Consider the following 25,639-nt stretch of genomic DNA (forward strand, 5'->3'; position numbering starts at 1 on the left):
CTCAAATGATGTGGAGGATTGGGTCTTCTGGGTTGAATGACTGACTCGCATTTGGCCACCGGGGCCCCAGTGGAAAAGCATGCCCACCTTCGAAACTCCGAAGTGCCAATCATGAAGTAACTTTAGCAAGGCTAAAACTACTATATTATTAGGTCTTATAGTCATGATTCCTCGCCTATAGAGTGTGCTTCCATCGAGGCAACAAACTTGGATGAACAAATCCATATCTGAGTGAGAAGGGCATGACACAACGAGCCGCGCTGTGAAATGCCCAGTCGTTTCCATTTCGTCAGGAATGACATAACGGAATGTCACTCTTCCACTTGCCGAGTTGTACTTCGCCAAAGATGATCCCTGCTGAGGTGTAAAAGGGCCCATCACGCCATTGGAAGACAAATAAAGCCTTTCATATCGGGTCCGAGCCAGTGGCCATTCCCGCTCGGCTCTATTCACCGTGTCATCGAGTCCAGACAACCCAAAATTAAGGATGCTGAGGCGAACTTTTGGGGTTTCCAGCCAGCCATTTTCCGTGTATCCCTTCAAATAGTGGTCGAAGAACCGTTTCAGATCACGACAACTGGAATCTGCGTAGTAATCGGGCCATTCTTGAGAATTGTTCACCCGAAGCCATTTGGGAGTACTATCCGGAATCATTCTGAAAGCTCGAAAGGTCCCAGGTGTATGGACTGGGTTAGTCCAGGAAGCAACAACGTAAATTGGTACGTTGATTTGATCTGGATTTGACTTTTTGTCTTCCCAGTAGGGGTTCCACAGGCCGCCTGTCTTCTTCAGCGTAGTAGACAGATCTTCGAGCTCACTGTAGCTTGCGAATGGCTCTAAACCCACATTAGTATTGGTTCTGAAGGAGCCTCACACAAGACTAGGCGGCTCAGAGTCCACGCAGCGGAGCTCTCTCTTACCAACGACGGAATCGTGGAAGTTCGACGACGGAATACCTCCCTGGCATACGGCATCACGATAGTGATCTTGAAGGCCCTCCCTGACGATAGATATCAGTAAATCTGAATTCAATCTAAAAAAAGTTCTTCAGAGGGATATCATACCACGGCGCCAGTGCAGCAAGCCCTTTGGGCCTCAGGCTGCCTATTTTCCACTGAGCCATAGCCAGCCAACTGTTTCCAGTCAAAGCCACCTTGCCATTGCACCAGGCTTGTTCAGATATCCAGGTGACAAATTCTGCGCCATCCTGAGCTTCCTGGTGTCCCAAAATGAGGAGTTTGCCTTCCGAAGTAAATGCGCCCCGAGTGTCAACGTTGATCACAGCGTAACCTTCTGGGCACCAAAATGCAGGGTCGGGACCTTCCCACTTTTCAAGCCCGGATAGCCACTTCTTTGGGACACCTGCACGGAATGGGAAGTCATCCAACATTGTTGTGCCCATTTGCTTTCCATACGGACTCCTATGATTTGGAATTATTAGTCCGACATATTCCTGAAAGTCTTGGAGAGCACAAAATACCACGCCACCAATGCAGGCACCCTATCTCTTTCCTCGAACTGTTTCTTTAGATCCCGTGGAAGCTTGGCTGGAAGGAAAATGTCGCAATAGATCTTGACTCCGTCCGACAGAATCATCGGCACGCTCTCGTGCATGACGATATCAATCGGTAAGGGCCTGGCGCCTGGCTTGACTTGCTGTTCCTTTTTAAACAGTGTCACACGCTGATAGAATCCCGGGAAGCGGGCTTTGGGGTTATCAGGTGAGACTGCATCGCGAAATTCGAGAAATCGTTCCGCTTCCTTTCTGGTTTTCATGCACTCCTCCACGAAGAAGGCGTATGATTGCTCTTCAGACATGGTGAAGATTGGACAGCGGAGAGATGTGTTGGCTATAAAACTACATTCGAACAAATTTCCATGGATCACTTTGAATAAATAAAAAGGTAGACTTTGGTGTAAATGACTTGATTCCTCATCCAGCTAGCTTGAATCCAGTGGTCATTTGCGGGGTCCAGTCCAGCGGAATATGTGGGGTTCCGACGGGGCACTAAGAGGTGAAGGTCTGCGGGGGTGGAAATGCTCTTGCTTCATAAGGAAATTTAACACGGACTTATAGACCTTGGAGCTCTTCAGGGCTTCAGCTGACCGCGAGCATCTCATACCGCTGAATTCTGACTATTAGTAAATTGAAGGCTGAAATATAAAAGTGGGTTGATCCATGTACTTGAGACCTCTACCGGGTTATCACCATTTAAACCTTCAATGTGATTTCGACAAACCACTCACGTATACTGCCTTTTCAAGTTTTCATCATGAGAGTTGCAGTTCTTGGCCCCAAGGGGCAATGTGGACAATGTGTCGTCGACGAGCTTCTATCCAGGGGTCACTCGGTGGTTGGCATATCCCGATCACCGCCCAGGACGTGGTCTAAACCAGGGAACTTTGAATCGATTGCAGTTGATTTCAGCGACATTAAGATGTTTAGTACCGTTCTCTCTGAAGGTAGATTCGGCGCTGTTGTCTCTGCTTTTGGTCCTCCATTGCATGATTTCAAGGATGTCTATCGAGTGGGAGTTGAAGGCCACGGCAACATCAAGATGGCAGTCATGAAATCTTCCTATCGGGGCCCATTGATAATTATTGGCAAGTCACCTCAGTTCAGAAGTTTCCTTCAAGATCGAGCCTTCTAATCACGGATTTATTTTCGGGTGGCGCGGGCTCACTGTACTACAAAAAAGGGGTGCAGCTGTGCGATGACAATCTCTTCGCATACCACCACTGGTAAGCTTCAAGGCATGTGTCTTATTCGAATGTCTGACTGGAACGGATGGCTTCTAGGTATCAATGGCCCGATGTTCATTTGGATTACATGGCGACACGCATGTTCGATCATGGCCAGCGTGCATTTGGGGTGTTTATACGTGGATTCAAATGGGCTAGAGGCAATTGCGAGAACCCTGGCTGTTAGTAACTGAAGCGCTCGTATATTCCGATTCTCAGAATGCTGACAGATGTCCGCTTTAAGGGTTCTCATGGATGACTAGGCCTTTGGCATGGTACTTGTTGCGAACTGCAAAATCCACACTTACAAATCCAGATGCCCTCGGCCTCATCTTCTGTTCCCGAGCAGCCTTGACCATGTGGGAAGGAGTAAAAGATGCACAATGGAGCTTCTTGTCTCCTCCCTGGCAGCTACGTGATAAAGGTGAGTCTACTAGATTTTTTGAAGGTTTCTGTTCCTAAAATGACAGTATGAAGGCACGAGAACCGGTCAATATGAGCTTTTCGTGGATGATTCTGCCGGATCGGCCGAGACCGGTATTCACAATGGAATTTACAACGAAGACATGGCCGTGGCTATAGTTGACGAAGTCGAGAACAAAAACTTGACGCACAAGCATTGGACATGCACTGGCCCAATTGGCTTGAAGGAATGGTAGCTTTATGCGAATATTATTTTATGTGCTCATCTTGACATAGAATAAGACGATCTTATCTATTCTATCTTACTATTTCCTCCTCAATTCATCATTCTTCCTACCTCTTTTGGTGGAATTGTTTTCTGACTGACTCGAGTCCCCGCTCGCTCCTATTGAAAGAGCTTGCTTCTCCTCCTAAGCAATGGCCCGTAAGATCGAAATAGGAATGGAATAGGTATCATGATTGCAGCCAGGCACCCAAGCAGAGTTCCAGCCCATTGGACCCCCATATTTTTGAACATTTGCTTGGCAAAGAGAGGGAATCCTGCAGCGACTGCCGATCGGAGAATGATGTTTGCTGCGACCGCTGATGCGGCTCTGTCGATTCAAAATCAGACATCTCGAATTGGCAAGGAGAGGGGTTATGGACTTACAGTGGCAAATATGCGTCGATGAGATAGGCGAAGCACGGCAGGAAAACACATATAACCCCGAATCCGATGAATACACCAGCCACTGAGGGCGCAGCCCAGTGGATCTTCTCAGTAAACCCAGTCCAGCCAAACCTGAGATCGTAAAGGTCAGAAAACATTTATGGCCGTCGGTTGATCGTTCACTCACCAAAATATACCCATCGTAAACAGAGGAGCTCCGAAAAGAGTGGGCCTCAAACGCCATTCTGGCACCGGCACGCCTTTGTTCTCATCTAGTCTTTTGACATAAGCCCCCTGTTGCGAAAGCATAAAGCCACAACCGAGAATTTGGCCAACAATAAGTCCAATAAATGGAAGACCACCGATGCCTGGCGTCATGCCATGGATCTCCTCAAAGACGTAAGGATACGCTTCGAGCAGCGCATAAACGATTCCGTAGATAAATGACATGTACATCGACACGCATAGGATGATAGGTTCCGTGACAAGCATCCTCAATGGTCGAGTGAAGTATTTCTCCATCATTTCTTGAAATTCAACCTCGATCTTCTCTTGCTTGGCATGGATGCCCCAATTCCCGGTCTGTCGGCGCAGATGAAAAGCCTTATCTACAAGAATGACCGGCGCATACGTCTCTCGTAGGAACAAAAGAGAGAAGGCTCCATTGACCAGGCTCAGAATTGCAGGAATATAGAGAGTCCATCGCCAACCAAGATAACTGGTCGCGATGAATCCACCCGTGAATGGCGCACAAAACGGTCCAACAAAAACCGTCAGTGCGTACAGCGTGATCGCCACTCCGCGGAACCTATTATCGAAGACATCCGATAACACCCCTGGCACAACAGTGAGCTGACTTGCAGCGCACATCCCAGCAAAGAAGCGACAGATAATGAGTGTTTGGATATCTTTCGCAACCGCACTGCCGATGGTGAAGATCCCACCGCCCAGCATGGCGATAGTAAGGGGCCACTTCCGGCCTTGAAGCTCTGAGACCGGGGCCCAGATCATCGGACCGGAGCTGAAGCCAAGGACGTACAGTGTTGTACCAAGAGTTCCAACTTCAGGGGAGACGCCGAATTCTTTGCTGGCATAGTCGATTCCCGGGCAAAGACGGCACTGGTAAAGGAGACTATGAAAGTTCCGAAGCATACAAGAAAAGAGGCGAAAAGCCTGAAGTGATATTAGAATTCGGCATTCCAATGTATGGTTGGTTATAGCGGCATACTTAGCAGAGAGCTTCCAGTTGTATGGATGAGTAGGATCCTCAGGTCCATCGAAGTCGACAACATAGTCGGAGGGATGAGGTAGTTGTGGCGGCAAAGCTCGACCATTCCCAATTGACAGTTTTTCGTCCATCATCATGTTAGCTCACCACTGCGGGTGACACAGGCTTTGCAGGTGTTGACAGTAAAAGGAGGGCAGTCTGTGGAAATGTAGTTAAATGTGCATTCAGTGCGACTGATAATAATCTTTCAAATTGAGATGCTCAGGTGAGCTGACAGAGTTTCAAGTACAAATACAAATGTCCAGGGAGTCATAGCATTGATATTCCTCCAACTTTGTTAGATTGGAACTGTTGACTCGGCGGTGAACGGCTCTTGCGGCATTAGCGGGATCGCGCGTTGAGATGTTTCCGTACCCACTCAGCGGGGGCGATGACAGTAATTGAGCAGAACAGCGGTCTTCCACCAAAAGCAGCCTTGGAGAGGATGCGTCCTGAAAAACTCCTCGAATTTCTCAAAGACGCAGACACAGCGCCTACGAGCGCTTCCCGCTGTTATATTAATGGGAGCATGGCCAACAAAACAACAATCTGTTGGATATCTCATAGAGACTGTCTCGCTTCACATGAAATAAGCTTTTTTAGATTAGCGACCTTCGGAACGAAAATTCCCTCCAGACCCATCTATAAGAGAACCGTCCATCATATCAGCATTCAAGAACTGATCTAGATCGACTCGCTGTAATCCGGGTAAATCAGCGACTAATGCCCCCAGCCAGTTGTATTCTTCGGTACTAGGATTGAATTGTTGGGAGAAATCCACAGATTGTTCTCTCTGGTGGTTGTGGAGCGCCTCGCCGAAGATAGCAACATCGTCCTTTCGACGCTGCTGATGTAGCAAGACTAGCAGATAAGCTGCACTGCAGGCCTCTCTCATAGTCTCTGTGTTGTAGGTAGTTGCAACCAAGTTAAGTGTCTGCATTGCTTCGGGGAGCATCGCAAGCGATGACCTTGTATCCATCACAAGCAGGACACAGGTGATTTGAAACGGTACATTTGCAACCTGGTGCCATGGTGAACAATCTAAGACCATGCTCCTTGCACAACCGAGTGCCTTTTTCAGTAGCGCCAAGGTCTTTTCCGCGAGCTTAGGAGATAGGTCGAGGTTTTGGGTGTGAATTCGTCGAAGAATGCAAAGTACCAAATTGCACTGCGCCATGACTGATGGAGGTTGAGTATGGCTGCTTTCCAAAAGCTTGGAGAGTGTGGGCTCGAGATCAGTCTCATCTTTCGTCTTTCCTGGATCCATGCAGACTGATATCGGTAAGAGACCAAGAACTTCGCCTGTGTAATCGCCCAACTTGGGTGAAGGGGGCAATGGCAAATCGTCTGTGCGAAACAACACCCGAGAAAGCCCAAGGTCATAAGAGCTCCACAAATTCAAGTGATATGCCACACCCACAAGTCTTCTGTGAATGTCAGGCTGTGCACGTTGATCACACTCGAGCGGGAGTGGAAGAACAGAATCATATTGTTTCTCTGGGTGAAGGCCTGACGCTTCAATGAGATGCATCAATGTAGAGCTGGCCATCCATGTTGAATGCGGAGAATCTGTCATTCGAAGGTACATTGATCGAAGTGTCCATCCCGTAAGAAGATCTAGACAAGGGGGAGCAGTGAGGTGGTGCATTTCCAAACAGGATTTAGCCGTACGAATGAGATGCAGCTCTGTGATCGTGGCATTCCGTTGCGAGAACAAACAGCCAATTGCCGCTATACCGCATATGACGCTGTCGTACACCTCGGGGCTCGGAGATGTTTGCCAGCGTGCATTGAGCCGCTCGAAAAAGTGAGACTGTTCGATGAATCCATAGCAAGGATCCACTTTCTCAAAATACACTTGCGCCAAGGCTTTGAAGTGTTCCCACGAGGTGATTTCAAAAATGGCCAGTGCAGGACCGGCACTCAATTCAGAGGAAAGTTGTCTTGTACCGATATTCCATCCGAAAAGGTTCAGCTTGGGTGCCTTTGCCGGATCGATTTTGAGACCAAGCTTTCTTACAAATGCCGCTCCTGAATTGGCCTCCATGCGCCGGACGAGTCCAAAGTGATCTGATTCTACAGGACTAGGGTCGAGAGTCGATTGCTGCGAGGACCTCGCTGTTTGAGATCGCAGCGATGGTTGTCTAATTGCTCTAGACTTCCTTTGTGGTCGATCCTCGTAGTAGCATTCATAGTCCCATTCAATGCAGGTGGTGCAGGGTTCGCCTCCATCGCACTTCCGTTTACGCTCGTGGCACGGTTGACATGCTTTCCGAGCCCGCTTGCGTTTAGATGAGTCCATATCGGTGAGTCGGATGGTGATGGCTGATGCGGGCGAGCGGGAGATGCGTTTTCGCGAAGGTTGTTGCGGGTGCTACGGGTGTTGCGGGAGTTACGGGAATGGCGGTGATGTCAATGGCGACGTCAAAACAACGCCAGGGTCGCCATCGACGTTGAACTCGATCATTTTTGTTTCGAAGCCTCGCCTTTTCAGTAGCTTACTAGTATCTCAGTATCCCCACGTGCTACAAGAAACGCAACACGTTCTTCTTCCTCAACCATCAAGCTGCTTCCTAACCATTATCAAATATGACTGCTAAGCTGTTATCCCGCTACCCATGGGCTTCTCATCCCTTCATTGTGGGCGCTCCTATGCGCGTTATGTCGGGCGCCTCTCTTGCCGTCGCGGTCTCGCACGCAGGCGGTTTAGGATTCATTGGTCCCGGCGTCAAGACTCAGCATATGGAATCCGATCTCGAGGAAGCCTCAACTTTAATCAACAAGGCACGCGGGTCATTAGCGTTTAGCGCGATCCCGTTAGCGCATCCAGTTCTCCCGGTCGGTGTTGGCTTCCAGCTATGGGCCGACGATATCGACATAGCTGTTGCCACCATCGAGAAATTCAAGCCATGCGCCGCCTGGCTGTATGCACCACGTGAAAGCCTCACGGAATTCGACGTATGGTCTCAAAGAATCCGCGGAGTATCTCCTCAAACACAGATATGGATTCAGATAGGTACCTTAGGGGAGTCAAAGCAGCTTCTGCAAAGCCTGCACAAGCCAGATGTTGTCGTTGTCCAGGGATTGGAATCCGGCGGCCACGGTCGGGCAACAGATGGGATGGGCATCATGTCACTGTTCCCAGAAGTAGCAGATGCCATGGCAGACAGTGGTATTCCCTTACTAGCCGCAGGTGGCATTGCCGATGGACGAGGAGTCGCCGCAGCACTGTGTCTGGGCGCTTCAGGCGTGGTGATGGGAACACGATTCTTGGCTGCAAAGGAAGCACGTATTAGCCAAGGGTACCAGAATGAGGTTGTACGAGCCTCTGATGGTGCAGTCAACACTACCCGTACATTACTTTACAATCACCTCAGGGGCACGTTCGGGTGGCCGGCTGGATATAGCCCAAGAACAATCATCAACAGATCATTTCTGGAACATCAACAAGGAACCTCTTTCGAAGAGCTCAAAAAGCTTCACGATGAGGCATCAGAAATGGGTGACAGTGGCTGGGGGGCCGGAGGGCAGATTGGCTACCTATGCAGGGGCCTCTATAGGACTTATTCATGAAGTGGCAGCGGCGGAAACCATAGTTCGAGATGCGCAAAGGGATGCTCTCAGCCGCCTTCAATCAATCAAGGTTGCCTCCTGAATTCCAATCTGATGTGAGCTTACCATAGCTTAATTTTCTAAAGCTCAAAGGGTTTTTCAAGCATCAACTTGAGGGCCTTGGAGTCAACCTGCATATCCTAGAAAAAGAAATGCTGAGATTAACATAGGTCAAAAGAATGTATGGTCCTTTGTGCCTAGAGCCCCGAAAAGATATTCATCCCACGTTGAATTTAGTTTAGAATGTAGCGCCTTGGATGCATATCAGCTACAGAAGAGGACCTGACTATTGGGGATGTTACGGTTGGATCATGACAAGCCCCGGCATTGGCAGCTGAGCGCCGTATTCACGTGCATTCCACGGGCTTAACTCTATGAGTGATCTAAAGCGAAAGGTTGACCAAAAGTAATGGAAAACAGGGAAATGCAGTCTCCCAATGTACAAGACACCATTTGAAAAACGAAACCTCCGAAAATACATTGGTTGTAGGTAATGAAAAGTTTGACCTCTCAGCCTCTACAAGTTGTGGTTTTGATGATTGGGCAGACTAGATACTTGGGCTGGAGCAGTCAGTCGGTCACGCACTGGTCGGTAATGACACTATAGCCCAATATTCCATTTGTCTACTCACGGGAGTCTCGAACAGTATCCGACTGAAACTTGAAAAAAAAAAAAGTCAACTAGATTGCTGGCTAAAGTCTTCTCCGCCTAGCTTAGTTGGTCTTCGAAGCTGCCCTGTCGGGTTGAGGATCTTTTGATGTGTCTCATGCGATAAAAGACATCTGCAATTCATTGAGTCAACCATCGTTGAATAATGAATTCTTCTATTAGATTGTTGCAGGTCACTCATATAATTACATGGAGTAGGATTATGCTAATATCGTCGCAAGCGAACCCAACCGTCTAAAGCTAAAGCACAAGCCGTTGTTAATAATATTGTCTCACATTGAACCAAAAACCTCCAGCATCCACGCATCGTCGAACCCAGGCATCGGCAACACTTCAGGCAGCGGAGAAGTCGGGACATATTGGTTGCTGATTACGTCTGTTGGCAAATTGGGAAACCAGACCTCCATCAGCTTTGGCTCCCAACCCTGTTTGATGGCTTGTAACATCTTCACACCCTTCTCATAGACATTGTATTCCAAGTGATCGGGATCGGACATGATGCGAGAACTCCTTTTCAGGTTATAGAGAATGCGATCGAGAATTTCAAGGACATTGGCCGTATTTCGTACCATGTTTCTGTCCCAGGCTGGATCTTCCAAGGTGGAGAGCTTGTACAAGCTGACCAAAGCCCTTGAGAATTGGTAGAATACCGTGAATGAAATTCCAATGTGATGATCTGGAGATATTTCAAGCCAGGTGTCCAGCCAGAACTTGCACGCCTGGAGGCATGTGCATAGACTTTCGAGGCGGTGCATTTCGGGGGAGTTGGGTAATGAGGGAGTCGCAATGGCGACCTCGTGAATCACGATTTCAGCATTGGCAAGGTATAAGAGAACAGCTTCTGTTGATTCAGTCAGCAGCTGTTGGAAGTAATAATCAGGATGCGCGAACATACTATCTTGTTGTAAGCGCTGGGGAATTTGAGACTTCACCGAGTCAAGCTGCGACTGGAATGCCTTGGTATACAGCAGCGAATATGTGTTGTTCTCGCCGTCCCGTCGCATGTGGTAAACTTTGTCCATGATCAACTGAATTTTGACGAGCGTGACTAAGAGTTCGTCTTCCGGGCATTCCTTGGCGTCCATGAGGACGGTCAGACTCTCCTCCATGTGAGGGTTCCATCTCAAAGCGTCGATTTTGGACATGGTCAATGCGATACTAAAGGGCTGTTAGTCTTGTGGATCTAGGATGTTGGGCTTGAAACATGCCTCGAAGTGAGCAGAAAGCATCCCAGAACTGCCCGTCGCTCTTCCAAAGTTCTGATGGTGGGAATTTGCTGTTTCCAACCGACCGCGCACTTGAAAGTCTGCATCGTAGAAGGCTCTTGCGCGACTGGTTGGTTGATACCAAGGTCGCACACCAACCCCATCAGCACATGCGCGTAGAAGTTCAGAAATGGCCTCCGAGAGTAAGTCGTCCTGCAAGTGTTTCATGGGTTAGATTCACGGGTTTCGATGTGTGTTTAGCAACCCGTTAGGGAGACTCACCAAGATATGAATGTCATAATGCCAAGGAGCATATCTATACTCGGCGCAACTTCGATAAGCAGCTTTTGTTGAATGAGCATCGTGATTTTTTGAAACAATGTCTCTCTGTGTATGTTCATTGGAGTCGTTACCGCCATAATGCAAAGCCAGAAGAATGGCTTCTCTTGACGGAGCATATCAGCGGTGACATGGGGGGGGAATGTAGACAAAAGGGAGAAATTTCAGGTTCTCAGTGCGCATCATGTTGAGAGTCTTCTCGGCTTGATCTGGGGTAATCGGCAGTGCCGAGCAGATGTCATGAACTGTGAAATCATTTGATGAGGGTGAGCCAGCTGCTGTTGATGGTGTTGATATTCTCGGTGAGGCATAAGCCCCAGTCGAAGCACCCACTGGAGCACCCACTGGTGCGCCAGTTGGACCTGGTGGGCCACGTTCGATGCCTGATTGCGATTTTGCCGAGGTGGATTCCCAGTCTACGGGCAGAGTAGATGACCCAGTTGTCTGGAGCAAAGATACAATATTATCAAGCTTTGCTTCAAGTTGAGCTGTTCTTGAAGCAGAGGAGCGATCACTTCGCTTTCGAACTGTTGGCGATGGCCTACAGTCCTTCTTTAGTCGCTGGCATCTACGGGCCATTAGCCTATGCAATATACATCATCTTCGACGATGCCAACCTTTCACAGCCATTTCCAACGCCAATCAAAATACACTTGCTCTTCGCACGGGAACAGTTGATGCAAGCCCGGCCGTAAGGTGCAGGGGTTCCACTTTGGGGTTCGCTCGACTCCATTCCGATGTCCGAACGTGATAGGGATTCGGGAATGAAGACGTGCCCAAGATCAATCAAGGCTGAGTGGGATTCAAGAGACTCGCTCGCCACAAGATATTCGTGTTAATATAAGCTGATGCAGAAAGAAGAATTGAAGAATCCTCAGTACCCATCAGGTCATGATTTGATGAGTCGGTCGGAGTTGGAGCATTGAAATCCGGCTGAGGCAGAACAGTTATTGCGCTGACTAAGATTCTACGGCACTCGGGGTTAATTTTTGGCGGTAGGAGACACATCTCATCTCTGCCTGCGCAATTCTGTTTTAGGTCTAACATGCTGAATGGGGTCATAACCTGTCAAGGTCTCAGACTAGTACATCCTTGTGGCTTTAACTTGGTTCACAGCCGGCTATTGAGAAAGATCGAGGCTGCTATCACCGTGTTAGAGCCGCGCCAACAAGGGGCCGGACTTTGCGGACATCGGATTTCGGGGTTCAACTGTCGCGCGAATCCCGGTCTATGTCTACAGAAACATGCCCAAACACTGGGCCCCCCTTGATGGCATACCCTGTCATGCAGAGGCCAGGTTCACCGATCACTCGATTGTGTATAAGGGTGTTGGAAATGTTTAGGAGTTACAGGTAACATATAAGGCTTCTTTGAATCCAATTCCACTCCAAAGGATAATCGAGTCATTTCCATCGCTAGCCACCTAAAAGATGGAGAAGGTCCCCGCAAGTGTCCAAACCTATGACACAGCTGATTTTCAACAAGAAGTGAAATCTCAAGAATTATCCCAAGAGATTGGCTCCGATGCATCGTCGCGAGCTGCGGCAGATGATCTAGATAGGAAATTTCAAGGGGTCCAGAAGTCTTCCAAAGATGGCGAGAGGATCTATCTTACCGGCGTCAAGCTTGCCATGGTCACCACTGCGGTGACCTTGGTGAGCTTCTTGGTACTGCTCGATACTTCAATCATTGTGACCGTGGGTTGTCTGTGCCCTATGCTATGTAGATATGGCTGACACCTCACAGGCGATTCCGAGGATTACGACCCAATTCCATTCTCTCGAGGATTTAGGATGGTACGGTAGCTCGTATCAAATTGCCAGGTACGCCTTGTCTCTTCTCGCTTGAACGACTCTCACTAACATCCCCACCAGTGCGTGCTTGCAACCTCTGGCAGGTAGAGTATACACCAATTTCAAGTCGAAGGTACTGTTGCTTGTTCAATTTCAATTCCTGAGAAAATGCAAAATTTGACTGTATTAAAGTGGACATACCTTGTCTTCTTCTTCATTTTTGAGCTGGGATCGCTTCTCTGCGGCCTCGCAACATCTTCAAAAATGTTGATTGTTGCTCGAGCAGTGGCAGGTCTTGGTTCATCCGGCTTGATGAATGGAGGGTTGACCATTATCGCATCATCTGTCCCCCTGCACAGGTCCCCTAGTAAGTAACTACATGCTTCTTCGTTTGAAGTTGGCACTAATCAGTCTAACAGCTCTCATTGGAATTATAATGGGCTGTGAGTAGCCGACATACATTGGTCAATTTACAATCTGCTAATAAAGCTCGTTAGTCTGTCAACTTGGTGTCGCGTTCGGTCCCCTGCTAGGGGGTGCATTCACCGAATATACGACCTGGAGATGGTGTAGGTACCCACTTACTACCCATCTTTCATTGAACAAGATCTAATATTTCCCCCAGGTTTCTACATCAACCTTCCAATCGGTGCTCTGGTTGCGGTGATGCTCCTCTTCGTCGAGATTCCGGATCAAGCAGAAAAGCCCCCTATCAAAGCAGCCATGCAGACGACCATGCACAAGCTCGACCTCATCGGATTCGTTCTATTCGCTCCTGCCGCCATCCAACTTCTCCTGGCGCTTGAATACGGTGGCAATAAATATCCGTGGGGAAGCGCGACCGTCATTGGCCTTTTCTGCGGTGCCGCCGGTACATTTGCCCTTTTTTTGTACTGGGAGTATCGTCAAGGTGACCGAGCCATGATTCCCTTGGCGATGATCGGGCAGCGAACTGTATGGGCAAGCTGCCTGGTCATGCTTACCCTGTTCGCTATCGTGCTTTGCGCTTCCTACTATCTCCCCGTCTACTTCCAGGCTATCAAGAATGCATCGCCCTTGATGAGTGGCGTGTACATTCTGCCCAGTATTCTGTCACAGTTGGCGTTCGCGGTGACTTCTGGGGCTCTGAGTAAGATTCTTCCCCCATAACAGCCGACAACTCGGTGCTGATCGTGAATGCAGTTGGAAAATTCGGGTACTATCTTCCGTGGGCTGTTTTCAGCGGAATCGCTACTGCCATCGGAAGTGGTCTGACCTCGACATTTACGGCCTCTACTCCAGTGGGTAAATGGGTGGGTTATCAGATCATTTTGGGAGCAGGCCGAGGAGCCGGATTTCAAACCGTGAGTTCTTTTTAAAGCTTGGAAAAGGTTTGACTAACGGCTACACTCAACAGCCCATCATCGCAATTCAAAATACACTTCCGCCGAGTCAGGTCTCCGTTGGCATGTCTATTCTCATGTTCACTCAGACGCTGTCCGGCGCGGTCTTCCTCACATTCGCGGATGTGATTTTCTCGACCGGTTTGAAGACCCTCATTCCAATAGATGCCCCCAACATGAGTCCAGAAATCGTTATTGCGGCAGGTGCCACCGGTATCCGGGCTGTGGTGTCGAGTGACAATCTTCCGGGCGTGTTGAAGGCCTATGCGAAAAGCGTCGACCATGTCTTCTACATGTCTGCCAGCCTTGGCATTGTGGGGATGGTTTTTGCTCTCGGCATGGGGTGGAAGGATGTTCGGAAAAAGAAACCTACGGGGCCAGTTTGACGCGAGGGACACTTTGACCTTCTCCCCTCCTTGATAGAAACCCCGGATTACGGGCAATCTTTAGCGCATACTACAAGATATATCGTACATATAGAGTCAATGAAAGTCTAAATCAGATCGAGAGTATGTCGGGCTATGTTGCTCGGCTTAAGTTTCTTCCCTATGCTCCTATTCTGCCATCAGCTGCCCTACTTTGGGGGTTGCCCCTCCTGGGAGCAATAGACGCTAAAGCCCGCGCCCGGCTTGGGCAATGCCTGTGCCCGCCAATGAGGGGCCAAGAAGGGGCGGCCCGGGTGTCCATTGGAGGCGTCTGGGGGGCCCAGACCCACGGAATCGCCGATAAAGCGATAGCGCTACGGCAACTAGTCTCTCTAAGGATTCGTGTTTTCTATCGTCGTATCCATAGGTTGTGACTATCGCGATATCCTTAATTATCACGTCATCTGGGATGATTATTAGTGCGGGCTACGGGGCTCTGGCGCTATGCCGCTATGCCGCTATGCCGCTATGCCTCTATGCCGCTATGCCTCTATGCCGCTATGCCTCTATGCCGCTATGCCTCTATGCCGCTATGGCGCCAGATGAAGACTTGTGTGCTCCTTCCCACGTGCATCTTATTTTGTTTTATTTTTTTCCACAAAGCTGCAGGGTTCGCAGATCTTTCTTTCGCTCTCCCACTTCTCTGGTCTCTTCAGTCTCTCTATTCATTATCGGTAGCGTCAGAAAAACTCGATCGTCGATTCTCGCCATGTCCAAGGAGAAAGACGAGAAGCATCAATCGAGCTATGTCCTCGGAACAGATAGCGATGGGTCCAGCTCATTCGATACCATCATAGCCTTGGTAGCAGAAGGTCGGAAGTTCCTCCAAGATCTGCGTGACTTGACTGACATGGACTGGATTCTTCTTTGTGACAGACCACGAACATGACATCAAGCTCCGAACTATGTCCTGGCAGAAGACCGCCTGCTTACTCGCTGGGGACCAGGTGTGCCTGGCCATCATGGCCCAGTCATGGTCTCTCTCGTGAGTCGGAACTCCCATTCTCCGTTGCGAACCTACTCAAATAGATGTGTGTAGGGTTCTGGGATGGGTTCCCGGCATCATCACCATGGTTCTCTCGGGAATCATTTTCTGGATCACCTCGATTACCATGCACAAGTACATCATGAAGAATCCCCAGATCAAAGATATCTGTGAGTGGAGAAGCCTTGTTTGATCCGCTTTCCACCCGGTACTGATGAGCTGATCCTGGATAGGCGATTTTGGCTACTATATCTTTGGCAGGAACCGAGCTGCCTATATTTTCTCCGCGTTCATGCTGCTTGCCAACAACATCTTGCTCATCGGGTTCCACATTCTGACCGGCGCGAAAGTTTTAAACACCCTGTCAGGTCACACATTGTGCACAGCTGTCTTCGCTGTCATTGTGACTCTCATGGGAATTGTGATGTCTGCCCCGCGAACTCTCCAACATATTAGTTTGATGTCCATGTTTTCTTGTAAGTGACTTGCCCCTATGGCCTGCATTGAGCCCTAGGCAGGTACTTATGACACGATGCGCATATTAGCCGCCTGCATGGGAATCGCAATCCTTCTCTTTCTCATTTTCGCCGGTATTGAAAAGGCCCCTCTCTACGGGTACAATGGTGATTACCCAACCGATGGAGCAGTCAAGACCTACGCATTCCCTCTTCCAGGCACTACCTGGGTTGCATGCATGAACGCCGTGCTGAACATCACATTCCTCTGGGTTCCCCAGATCCTGTTTCCCACCTTTATCGCCGAGATGGAGAAGCCGCAAGACTTCCCCAAATCATTGGCCGTTCTCGCTGGAATCTCTGCCATCCTCTTCATCATTCCTCCGGCCATTGGATTCCGATATCTGGGGCAGTACGCCACCGCTCCTGCTTTTGGTAGTCTGGGAGTCGACGCATACAAGAAGGCTTCTTTCGGATTCGTCATCGTGCCTACTCTCATTATCGGAGTCATTTACGCGAATGTGACGGCGAAGCTGGTCTATACGCTCGCAATGGGCAAGTCTCGACACGCTCACAGTAACACATTGATTGGATGGGGGGGGTCTGGGGCGCCATTATGGCCGTTATCTGGATGCTCGCATTCGTTTTCGCCGAAGTCGTTCCCAGCATGGGAGATTTCCTCTCCCTCCTCAGTGCCGCGTTTGACTCGTTCTTTGGCTTCATCTTTTTTGCCATCGCCTACTGGCAGCTTTACCGTGGACGTCTTTTCAACGGTCTGGGCAGGACAGCCATGACCATCATTCATGCTTTCATCATGGTTGTTGGTCTGTTCATTCTCGGCCCGGGTCTGTATGCAGCTGTGAAGGCCATTATCGCGGATTATTCGGGAGCCATCACGCCTGCTTTTACGTGCGCAAATGCAGCTCTTTAAGTTACGAGGTCACGAGTCTTTGACCTTTTACGAATTTGCCAAGATCAAAGCTTTGCTCTATAATGCCTTGAAAGGGAGCAATGTGCATGCTGCTCTCGCTCCTCGCTGGCCTTTTGGCCGTGCTTGAAGATTGTTTCAGTACAGCATAAGCTATGATTGAGCAGCCTGCGCCATGTGGCCGGCCAGGACGTGACGACACCGTTCATATGAATGTGAATATCCGTTGAATCAAATCCCAAATCACATAATATTTGATGATCAGCTGCAAGTCAAGTGTTCTCCTTGTTGTGTAGCATCGAGGAATAAGGTTCTGATCAATTTCTAAGCCTGTCGTTATTGAAGCAACTTGCCGGCGGACGCGCGAGTTTTGACTGCTGTATCGATCCGTGCGAGTCATATCATGCTATAATTTAGGATTGGAGTTGACGAGTTTGATGAACTATTGGACCCATCCCGGAATGAAAGTATCTAGGGAGTGATGAACACCCGCGTTGTAGACCCTTCAATCTCAGACTGACAATGCCATTCACTGCCATGATGTGGCTGAGACGACCTCAACAATTACACACTCATAGTTCTACGATTATCTTACAATGACTCTACGGGCAAGAAAGATTGACATCACACCATCGTGTAATTTTGTCCTGGCAATTGAATACCCAGTGCTACAGCACCACAAACCCGAGCAAACGGGGCACAGCACTCGAAAGACATAACAGGCTTGATCGAACAAGACATGATCCATCCCACCGACACAAAAACAGCGAGTCGTGTCAGCTTAATCAACCGCCCATTGATCCATCACGTAGCAACCAGGATATCCCTTCCTCCTAGACAATCAGCACGACCAGCCCAAAAGGACTAATCTACTGCTCAGTCTGGAAGTAGTTGAGGAGGACGGAGCGCTCCTGGGACTCCTCACCCCAATCCTTAACGACGACGCAAGAGCAGTTAACGACCTTGCGGGCGTTACCCTCACGGTCGAGAGTGCCTGTAGAAGAGATATTAGCCAACAACGTCCCATGAAGTTTTGAGCCGGGGATACATACAGAGGCCGACCCACTCGCCGAGCATCTTTCCATCGGGAACCTTGATGAGGGGGATCTTGTGCTCAGAGCACAGAGCGACAACGAGCTTCTTGTAAGCCTCCTCCTCGCAGCCCTCGTTGAGGACACACATGTGGGCCTCACGGCGGTCGAGGGCCTTAGCAGCCTCACGCAGACCACGGGCAAGACCGTCGTGGATCAGGGAGATGCGCAGGACACCCTTCAGAGCGTCGAGGACGGACATCTGGCCGGAGCCAGCGTCAGCGGAAACCTCGACCTCGTCGGCAGCGACGGGGGGGGTTGGACATGGTCTCTTCTCCGTCCGACTGTAAAGCGTGTTAGTTATTCTGTCTTCGTTGTGGGTTTCGAGCGGACTGCTGCGACAGGCGAAGGACTGGATATGGACTTCTCTTGGAGGATTCATAGCTCCAATGCAGAGTTCAAGTCGCCGGGATGGGTGCGGCGGCGACGTGCGCGGGGCATTGCGCTCTCCAGATTCGTCCAAGGCCAATTCTTCACTTTGTCTACAGCATTGAAGGTCGGCGATGGTGCAAAACGTACCATGTTGTTGGTTGTATGTTCAAGAATGTCGAATGATCCTCGAAGAGTATTTTTGGTGATGAAGTTTGGATGGGGTAGCGCGGGCAAAAATTTGGTGGGTTTCGGATTTTCGTCTGTGTGCCCTACGCTTAGTCACCGCCTTTCTGTCATGTGTGTCACGTGATCATTTCCAATTGCTCAGAACTGCAACGATGTCGCCATCTAGACAAAGATCTCGGACATTTACAAGCCTTCCAGTTTGATGGTGGTGAACAAAAGTGGATTCGTTACACTAACGCAAGAGGTATCATAATCGTACAATCAGAATCAGCTCTGTACACCGCAAACCGCTGAAATTCTGCCAATCGCGCCAACAAAATAGCGAGGACGCTGTAACTGCAAAAATAACTAGAAGTATGTACCGGTCCGAGGATAGCCATGACCGTTGGGAACGGGAGAACCATTCGTCTCAGCGAGAGTACTGTGAGCATGTCCATTTGTGTGAGGACCAGGGCCGGCGGAGGGCTCTGGGTCAATGTGCATGCTCATGAACTCGAGCTCGAATCCGTTGAGGTGAGGGATGTGCGGTTCGAGGTCCATGAAATCAGAAAGCTGGACATTTGTTAGCAATGATATTATAGTTAAGATTATCAAGGAATGGCAAAACTTACTCTGATCCAAAAGACATGCTCCATCTCTTCGTATTTGGGTCGGGTCTGATCAACCAGCTGCATGATCTCCCCGAACGATGCGTTGCGGTATCGAGGATCGTCCGTATGTACAAGCATCCGGCGAGTGCATCGCCAGAGATTGCTCCGCTGGGTAGGTGTCGCTTTCCGTTTCTCCCATGAGGCATACTGAGACAGTTGGAGGTCATTCGTAGCCAGCAGAGGGGCAACCAAGTAGTTCGGAATCCATTTCTCATCCGCAATATCTGCAGCACAAGTAGGTTCGAGCTGACGGGTGACCGCAGTGACGAGAGGCATGAAGTTTTTCAGCCATGTGTGGCTCCGGGCGCGAGAATCGTTGTTACCCACGTACTTGGCGGAAACACGGAGGCGGCCAGGGAGAGCTTCACGGCGGCGTTTTTCTTGAGCCTCCTGATCGCGACGCATCTTCATGACCCGAGCGCGCTCCAACTCAATTCGCTTGATCTTTTCGTCTTCTGCTTGCTTAGCCTTTCGTTGCTCGGCTTCTTTGCGCTTGCGCTCATCTTCCTCGGCCTTTTCACGGGCAAGTCGGGCAACTCGTTCCTCTTCTTCCTTGGCAAGACGATCACGTTCTGCTTCTTCCGCAGCTCGTTTCTCTGCCGCTAGACGATCTTGTTCGGTCTTCTTGGCTTCCGCCTGGCGACGTTGCTCACTTTCAATCTCAGCTCGCTTCTCATTAGTGGGAGCCTCAGGAACAAAATTGGTGTTGGCCTCGCGGGGTTCTGTTTTGAAGTCTCCGTTTTTCTTGGCAGAATCGTGATCGGCGAAAGAGTGTTGGAAAGGAATCGATTTCTTCAAGGTCTCAGTGGAGTTGTGTGGCATGCTTTCGGCGGGTCGCGAAGGTGGCTCTTGAGGTCGACGGTGAGACTTTTCACCATCTATAGCTTCATCTGTCTTTCGAGGGGCACCATTCACAGCACCGGATAACTTCTCATCAGCGAGGACCCGCCGTTTCTTCTTTCGTGACTCAGGCGACAGTCGATCGCTATCTGTATCGCGCGAACGAGATCTTTCGGGAGAGTTGTCGTTACGAATGCGTTTCAAGGATGAGATAGGTTCGGGTGCGGAATCGTTGCGAGACTTGGGACCTTCCTCACGACCAGAATCGGATGAAAAAAAGCTCGATCTTCGCTCGCCTTCGTGGTCACGTTCTTGATCTTGGGGACGTCGCCCAGCGATAAGCCGTCGCTTTCGAATTTCGTCAGGCCGAGCCATACCACTGGACTCACTACCTCTTCTTGCCGTGGGCATTTTGGGCTTCACGGATTCAGCCCGGGCTGAATCCTGATCGGAGCTAGCGAGAGCACAGTCGTTGATCTCCCGGGGCACTTTTGGGCGACTGATGGCCTTGGCCTTTTCCTTCTCACGTCGCTTCTGTTTCAATGCGTCGATGTCCTTAGGTGCACGTTGACGATTGGGGCTGTCACTGAGCTTCTTGGGGCGAGCCGGCGAGGAGGACTCTCTGCGGGCGGATCGTTTGTCATCCTTTTCTTTGCGAGCACGACGGGGGGAAGAGAGGTCTTTGTTGGATTTGCGGGAGCCTCCACACTTCTCGAAAGCAGATTTCAAGATCTCGTGCTCTTCTTCCCAATTCTCGCCTTGTCGAGCCTTGGAGAGCTCGTAATAGGTGGCACCTTCGTACAGGCGACGTGTAGGGTCGAAGCCAGGCTGGTTGAGTATAAGTTGAATGATGGCAGGTTTGCCACGACCAATAGCAGCGAGCATGGGAGTGTTGTAACCTGATTTCTGGCCATGTCCCTTCACTGGATTTGGATCCGCATCAGCATCGCCCATAGCGTACATGAGGGATAACACGTCTTCGTGACCACCCTTGGCGGCAGCAATCAACGACACATTGTCTGCTTTCTGCAAGATATTCAAAACACTGACAACACCTTGTTCATCACCCTTCGCCGCGTATTCGCGCAGTTTCTCCGGTGTCGCCTGTGTCCATAAAAACTCATTTCTCGTAGCTTCGCTTCGGCCAGTCTTGCGACGGCTTGCTGCACCGCTCATGGGCGGGGGACTGCGTGAAGGACTGGCCACTGATGCGCGTCGCGACAAAGAGTTTTTGCTATCAAGCCTGGTATGCTCTTCTGAGCGCCGGCTTGGTCGCGAGCTGGCCTTGGCATCGGCAATTGCTTTGCGGATCTCGTCGTATTCATCATCCCTCAGATCAGTGGGGACTAATTCATAGGGCTCATCACCAGAGGCATTCAAGGTTCGAGGATTTGCACCTGCATCGAGCAAGAGCTTTATAACTTCAATATGACCATTTTCCACAGCATCAATGAGGGGCGTGTCTTTGTCGATATTATGGGTGTCGATGTCACAGCCGGCCTTTAAGAGGAACTCAACAATCGGTGCCTCGCCATTGAGCGACGCGATTTGCAATGGAGTGTTTCCGGCGTTGTCGGGGACATTCAGATCTTCAGGGCGTTCTTCGTAACGCTGAACCACTTGCTCATATTTTCCATCCGCGCAGGCTCTAGCCAAAGGGGTACGGCCGCTCTTGTCTTTGAGCTTCTTGGGTCCGATTTGCTTCGCGGGCGATGCCGAAGCGCCCATGCCAGACCCAAGTCTCCTCAAATGAGCACTAGGAAGCGGAGATCCGCTGGCGGACGAAGAGGTGGAAAGTCGGTCTTCCGAGGCCTGCCGTTGGAAACCGGAGAGATGGGGTGTAGGAGCCTTCTTCTTATTAGGGAGGTGAGAGCCAGAAACAGATCGCTGGTGAGAATGACGAGTAGGGGATACCGAGCGAGCACTGGAGGATGGTCGTGGGAGACGGTGGTTGTTGACTTGTTTGAGGTTCAGATGGGCGGCCGAGTCGCGTCGTCGTTCCCGCTTTTCCTCGACGCTGTCGCTGAAACTTCTCTTTCGGTAGAGACGTGGCCTGTCTGCGTCATTGAGGGTCTTTTCCTCTAACACACCAGGCGTGACGGAAGGTACATCGTCAACCTTCTCAACTTTAACAACGGACGATGGCGACGCAGGTCTTTCAGACGGATGAGGCGATCGAGAAGATCGAGAGTGTCGATTGTCTGGCTCGACTCGGTCGCCATTAATTCTAGGTTTCTTTCGTTGGTTGCCATCGACACCATCCATCGGTCGGCGTTGTGGATCGTGACGGATATGTTTCCTCTTCTTTTCCGGTGATAAGGACTCTCGGCCCGACTGAATAATCGTCTCGGCTTCTGAATCAGCCCTCAGGACTGGGAGGACCTTCCTCCTCCGATTCCACGGGGTGTTCATCGCTCAGTCGTGGTGGTTGAACGGGCTTGCCAGGCGACGAAGGTCCCGAGTCCGCCTTCACCGTGGCGATGGCATTGGGACTGACATCCAGGGCAGCTGGGAGGGAAACTGCCTCGACATCACTCATAGCGATAGCACTCGATGTGTCAGGTTCCCGCTCGTCATTTTGGGAGTACGCGACAGGCTAGACGACCGTGGTCGGCAACGCCAGCGACGGTGCGCGTTGATGGCGAAAGAGCGAGACCCAAGAGGTGGGTAGACGGGAAGTCGAGAAAAGCCGAGGGCAATTACAAGATGATAATGATAAAGGGTTGGTATAGAGCTAAACGAGACAAAAAGGAAGAAAGGTGAAGAAAAGCGACTGGGGGGAAAGAGGGAAGAAGGGAAAAAGAAGAGACGGGAGGAATGGGGGCACAAAGTGGCTAAGGAGAGAGGGAGAGATGGGTCGAGCTTCAGTGGCCACACACTGTGCATCATCCACTTTTCCCCCAACCCACCCCCGACATTCCTTCTATCGCTTGCAATCTAGCGTCTAGTTACTAGCTCCGAGCTTCGAGCTTCGAACTGCTAGCTACTATCTTCTATCTCCTCCTATTTCGCTCGTTGCCGCCTGCGTGTACGGCACGGACGTAACACAGTACCATTCCGGAAACAAACCCAGCGCGACTCCACTTTCGTGGCAATCTGCTCGATGCGGCCATTCATCTCTGTTCCGCAGCTCAGCGCTGGCACCTTAGATAGTCGAGTCGAACCCTCGAGCTGTAGTTATCCGAGCCCATGTCCTCGTCCTTAGCCACGCCCTCGGCCTCGGCCTCGGCCTCCTAGCTCCCCTAAGGATGATGAGAATACTGAAAATGAGTATCACGTAAAGTGCAAATCGGCGGGGGGAGAATCCCTTTCCCTTTCTCCACCTTCAGCTCGCACCTTGCACTGCATGTTGGCCATGACACAGCTTGTCTCGCACACCAATCACCATGCTTCGTCTTGATATCGATAGCGCCCTCCATGCAGCTGGTATGGACGTGGTAGACCTCCTACGCGCCTTTTTCCTCCTCGCCGCCGCCACGGTACGCTAGTTCCTGAAGGATCTCATTCTCACGGCCTGCATCCTCACTTCGCGAGTCCAAGGAGCTTACACACTTCGCAGACCTTCTCTGTCAGCATCCCGTCCTCCCTGCGCGATCGCTTCCTCGTCTATGGCCCGCGTGCGACCTCGAAGGCCTCCGGGTCCCGCCTTGCTGCTGGGAATTTCTCCGGTCTGCTCGACTACCTCGCGACATGGCAGGTGCCACACAGCTATTTCACCCAATTCTACATCGCCTCTGTGCTATCGTCCGTCTTCTGGGGGTTACAGCTTTTCTTTCGGGGGCGCGTGTTCCAGGCAATCGCGTCGCGGGTGAGCGAAGAGCACCAGTTGGAGTCTATGTCCTTGAATCAAATCATGATCTGCTGGCTGCTCCTCGCCATGCAGGGATCTCGACGACTTTGGGAATGCGTGATTTTCGCAAAGCCATCTACATCGAAGATGTGGTTCGTTCATTGGGCGCTAGGTCTTGGGTTCTACCTGGCTGCTGGGGTGGCCATCTGGATTGAGGGTTCGGGTAAGGATACATTGTACATGACCGGTGTACCATTGCTAACAAGTCGGCCTGCAGGAACTATCCTGACGCAACCTCTCACCATCGACCATGTCAAGATCACCACTGCCCCGAGTGTGCGCACTTTTCTCTGTGTTCCGCTTTTCCTAGTAGCCTCTGGTATGCAGCACGACTGCCACCACTTCCTCTTCTCATTAAAGAAGTACTCCCTTCCAGACCACCCTATTTTTCGTGGTATTGTGTGCCCGCACTACGGGGCTGAGTGCATTATCTATATGTCCCTCGCGGTACTGGCTGCTCCGCCGGGCCAGTGGGTGAATAAGACCATGCTGTCTTGCTTGGCCTTCGTGGCAGTCAACCTTGGCCTGACTGCTCGGACAACCAAGCAGTGGTATATGCAGAAGTTCGACAAGGAGGCAGTGCAACGTCGGTGGTTGATGATTCCGTACGTTTACTGAACGCCCACCAATCAATTTGGACGGGAAATATACCATAGACTATTCCATCAATCGCGTCCTTGATTGGGTCTTCATCGTCCACCAAGGAACTTGAGGGAATTTCCCATCTTCGCGACTTTTAGGACATCTCTGTATGTGAGACTCGTCCGTGTTTCTCGCTTATACCAGCCAGCACGGTACAACTCCTTCTCGCGCAGAAGATCCCAGTTACAGATCGTATCTGTGCTCAGGTCTTCGTCCATGGTCGTTTCAGCGATGCCATGGAGATATTTCGTGTAGAGATCAGCCCCTATAATCAGCAGACTTCGTCTCTCTTGTAGAATCCGGTATTGCGGCTTTTGAATACGATTTGTATCTCTATCGACTTTCTCGTCGTCTCGACTGCTTTTCGTGTACACATCGAGCACGATGGGGGCACCGAGGCTCACAGTTGCTACCACTGGATAGTACGCAGCCCCGTCTTCATGTGGCATGATTCCCTGACCAGGATGATACTCGTTTACGAGTACGTGATTTGGTGCACCATGTGGCGCATCGTTGAAAATCCCAAGACTTCGCAATCGCGGTTCGATCACAGGGGAGACCAACCAGCTCGGTAATGGAGAATCAAGCAGTGTGTTGTTCTTCATGAGCGAGGAGGGCCATGTCTGGAGTCTGCGATGTGACAACTTTGTCCAGCGCGGCAGAGGCGCCGATGCTACCTAGGAAGGAATTAGTGCATGAATGCAAACGCCAGAGCTGCATCCAAAAATTCAAGAACGGATTGATATATCATAAATTATGGGCTATAAATGTATGAAGCCTGTTATCTATGCAAGTGAATCACCTATCACGCTCACCTTCTGCAAGAGCCAGGCTTCTTCGTCCTCAGAGATGAAGTCAGATATGTAGAATGATTCAGCTGGCAACGTGGTGATGCGCGCTGCCTCTAGATTGCAGATCATCTCCTCGACCATGGGCTCCCTTGATCCTTCAAGGTATCCTCATCAGCGTCAAGGGGATAAAGAGACAAGAGATCGGACGAGTAGAGAGTGAGCCGTGAGCTTGGTTGAATCCCCACGTCACATCGTGCCTCAGGCCACCGGCCCCACATCCAACCGAGCAAACAATTCAACTTCCTCATCGCGATATACAAATCAGCTATCTCCAGACCCATA

The 25,639-nt window shown here is 50.4% G+C and overlaps 12 protein-coding genes across 12 annotated transcripts; 5 read left to right on the forward strand and 7 right to left on the reverse strand.

The window, feature by feature from the left end:
• Window positions 1-137: 137 nt before the first annotated feature.
• On the reverse strand, window positions 138-1,818 carry N7477_003846 (uncharacterized protein; the record flags this gene model as incomplete). The annotated part of the gene is made up of 5 exons (XM_056965509.1): window positions 138-140; window positions 208-836; window positions 921-1,000; window positions 1,065-1,421; window positions 1,481-1,818. 5 exons carry the CDS (start codon window positions 1,816-1,818, stop codon window positions 138-140), a joined length of 1,407 nt encoding a protein of 468 aa, XP_056825462.1.
• Window positions 1,819-3,099: 1,281 nt separating this feature from the next.
• Window positions 3,100-3,401, forward strand: N7477_003847 (uncharacterized protein; the record flags this gene model as incomplete). The annotated part of the gene is made up of 2 exons (XM_056965510.1): window positions 3,100-3,166; window positions 3,220-3,401. The coding sequence occupies 2 exons, from the start codon at window positions 3,100-3,102 to the stop codon at window positions 3,399-3,401; spliced, it is 249 nt and encodes an 82-aa protein (XP_056825463.1).
• Window positions 3,402-3,550: 149 nt separating this feature from the next.
• On the reverse strand, window positions 3,551-5,176 carry N7477_003848 (MFS transporter; the record flags this gene model as incomplete). Its single annotated transcript, XM_056965511.1, has 4 exons — window positions 3,551-3,758; window positions 3,815-3,946; window positions 4,002-4,946; window positions 5,043-5,176. The coding sequence occupies 4 exons, from the start codon at window positions 5,174-5,176 to the stop codon at window positions 3,551-3,553; spliced, it is 1,419 nt and encodes a 472-aa protein (XP_056825464.1).
• A 509-nt stretch (window positions 5,177-5,685) lies between these two features.
• Window positions 5,686-7,383, reverse strand: N7477_003849 (uncharacterized protein; the record flags this gene model as incomplete). The annotated part of the gene is made up of 1 exon (XM_056965512.1): window positions 5,686-7,383. The coding sequence occupies one exon, from the start codon at window positions 7,381-7,383 to the stop codon at window positions 5,686-5,688; it is 1,698 nt and encodes a 565-aa protein (XP_056825465.1).
• A 287-nt stretch (window positions 7,384-7,670) lies between these two features.
• N7477_003850 (nitronate monooxygenase) lies at window positions 7,671-8,654 on the forward strand (the record flags this gene model as incomplete). Its single annotated transcript, XM_056965513.1, has 1 exon — window positions 7,671-8,654. The coding sequence occupies one exon, from the start codon at window positions 7,671-7,673 to the stop codon at window positions 8,652-8,654; it is 984 nt and encodes a 327-aa protein (XP_056825466.1).
• Window positions 8,655-9,635: 981 nt separating this feature from the next.
• Window positions 9,636-11,640, reverse strand: N7477_003851 (fungal specific transcription factor domain-containing protein; the record flags this gene model as incomplete). Its single annotated transcript, XM_056965514.1, has 5 exons — window positions 9,636-10,204; window positions 10,259-10,529; window positions 10,568-10,781; window positions 10,851-10,955; window positions 11,504-11,640. The coding sequence occupies 5 exons, from the start codon at window positions 11,638-11,640 to the stop codon at window positions 9,636-9,638; spliced, it is 1,296 nt and encodes a 431-aa protein (XP_056825467.1).
• Window positions 11,641-12,337: 697 nt separating this feature from the next.
• On the forward strand, window positions 12,338-14,468 carry N7477_003852 (MDR family MFS transporter; the record flags this gene model as incomplete). Its single annotated transcript, XM_056965515.1, has 9 exons — window positions 12,338-12,604; window positions 12,654-12,730; window positions 12,782-12,833; window positions 12,893-13,067; window positions 13,120-13,143; window positions 13,198-13,269; window positions 13,326-13,829; window positions 13,883-14,043; window positions 14,097-14,468. 9 exons carry the CDS (start codon window positions 12,338-12,340, stop codon window positions 14,466-14,468), a joined length of 1,704 nt encoding a protein of 567 aa, XP_056825468.1.
• A 748-nt stretch (window positions 14,469-15,216) lies between these two features.
• On the forward strand, window positions 15,217-16,878 carry N7477_003853 (uncharacterized protein; the record flags this gene model as incomplete). Its single annotated transcript, XM_056965516.1, has 6 exons — window positions 15,217-15,319; window positions 15,384-15,492; window positions 15,547-15,662; window positions 15,726-15,968; window positions 16,038-16,523; window positions 16,604-16,878. 6 exons carry the CDS (start codon window positions 15,217-15,219, stop codon window positions 16,876-16,878), a joined length of 1,332 nt encoding a protein of 443 aa, XP_056825469.1.
• An 866-nt stretch (window positions 16,879-17,744) lies between these two features.
• N7477_003854 (40S ribosomal protein eS12) lies at window positions 17,745-18,488 on the reverse strand (the record flags this gene model as incomplete). Its single annotated transcript, XM_056965517.1, has 3 exons — window positions 17,745-17,869; window positions 17,928-18,318; window positions 18,486-18,488. 3 exons carry the CDS (start codon window positions 18,486-18,488, stop codon window positions 17,745-17,747), a joined length of 519 nt encoding a protein of 172 aa, XP_056825470.1.
• Window positions 18,489-18,872: 384 nt separating this feature from the next.
• On the reverse strand, window positions 18,873-22,553 carry N7477_003855 (putative histone deacetylase complex subunit (Hos4); the record flags this gene model as incomplete). Its single annotated transcript, XM_056965518.1, is given in 3 exon segments — window positions 18,873-19,076; window positions 19,136-22,386; window positions 22,397-22,553. 3 exon segments carry the CDS (start codon window positions 22,551-22,553, stop codon window positions 18,873-18,875), a joined length of 3,612 nt encoding a protein of 1,203 aa, XP_056825471.1.
• Window positions 22,554-23,400: 847 nt separating this feature from the next.
• N7477_003856 (putative 3-oxo-5-alpha-steroid 4-dehydrogenase) lies at window positions 23,401-24,482 on the forward strand (the record flags this gene model as incomplete). Its single annotated transcript, XM_056965519.1, has 2 exons — window positions 23,401-23,493; window positions 23,574-24,482. 2 exons carry the CDS (start codon window positions 23,401-23,403, stop codon window positions 24,480-24,482), a joined length of 1,002 nt encoding a protein of 333 aa, XP_056825472.1.
• Window positions 24,483-24,553: 71 nt separating this feature from the next.
• Window positions 24,554-25,438, reverse strand: N7477_003857 (uncharacterized protein; the record flags this gene model as incomplete). Its single annotated transcript, XM_056965520.1, has 2 exons — window positions 24,554-25,183; window positions 25,322-25,438. 2 exons carry the CDS (start codon window positions 25,436-25,438, stop codon window positions 24,554-24,556), a joined length of 747 nt encoding a protein of 248 aa, XP_056825473.1.
• Between the last annotated feature and the right edge of the window lie 201 nt (window positions 25,439-25,639).

Source organism: Penicillium maclennaniae (assembly GCF_028827695.1).
Source record: "Penicillium maclennaniae strain IBT 15551 chromosome Unknown utg000003l:1.0-5670915.0:1.0-5674809.0, whole genome shotgun sequence".
Taxonomy (NCBI): domain Eukaryota; kingdom Fungi; phylum Ascomycota; class Eurotiomycetes; order Eurotiales; family Aspergillaceae; genus Penicillium; species Penicillium maclennaniae.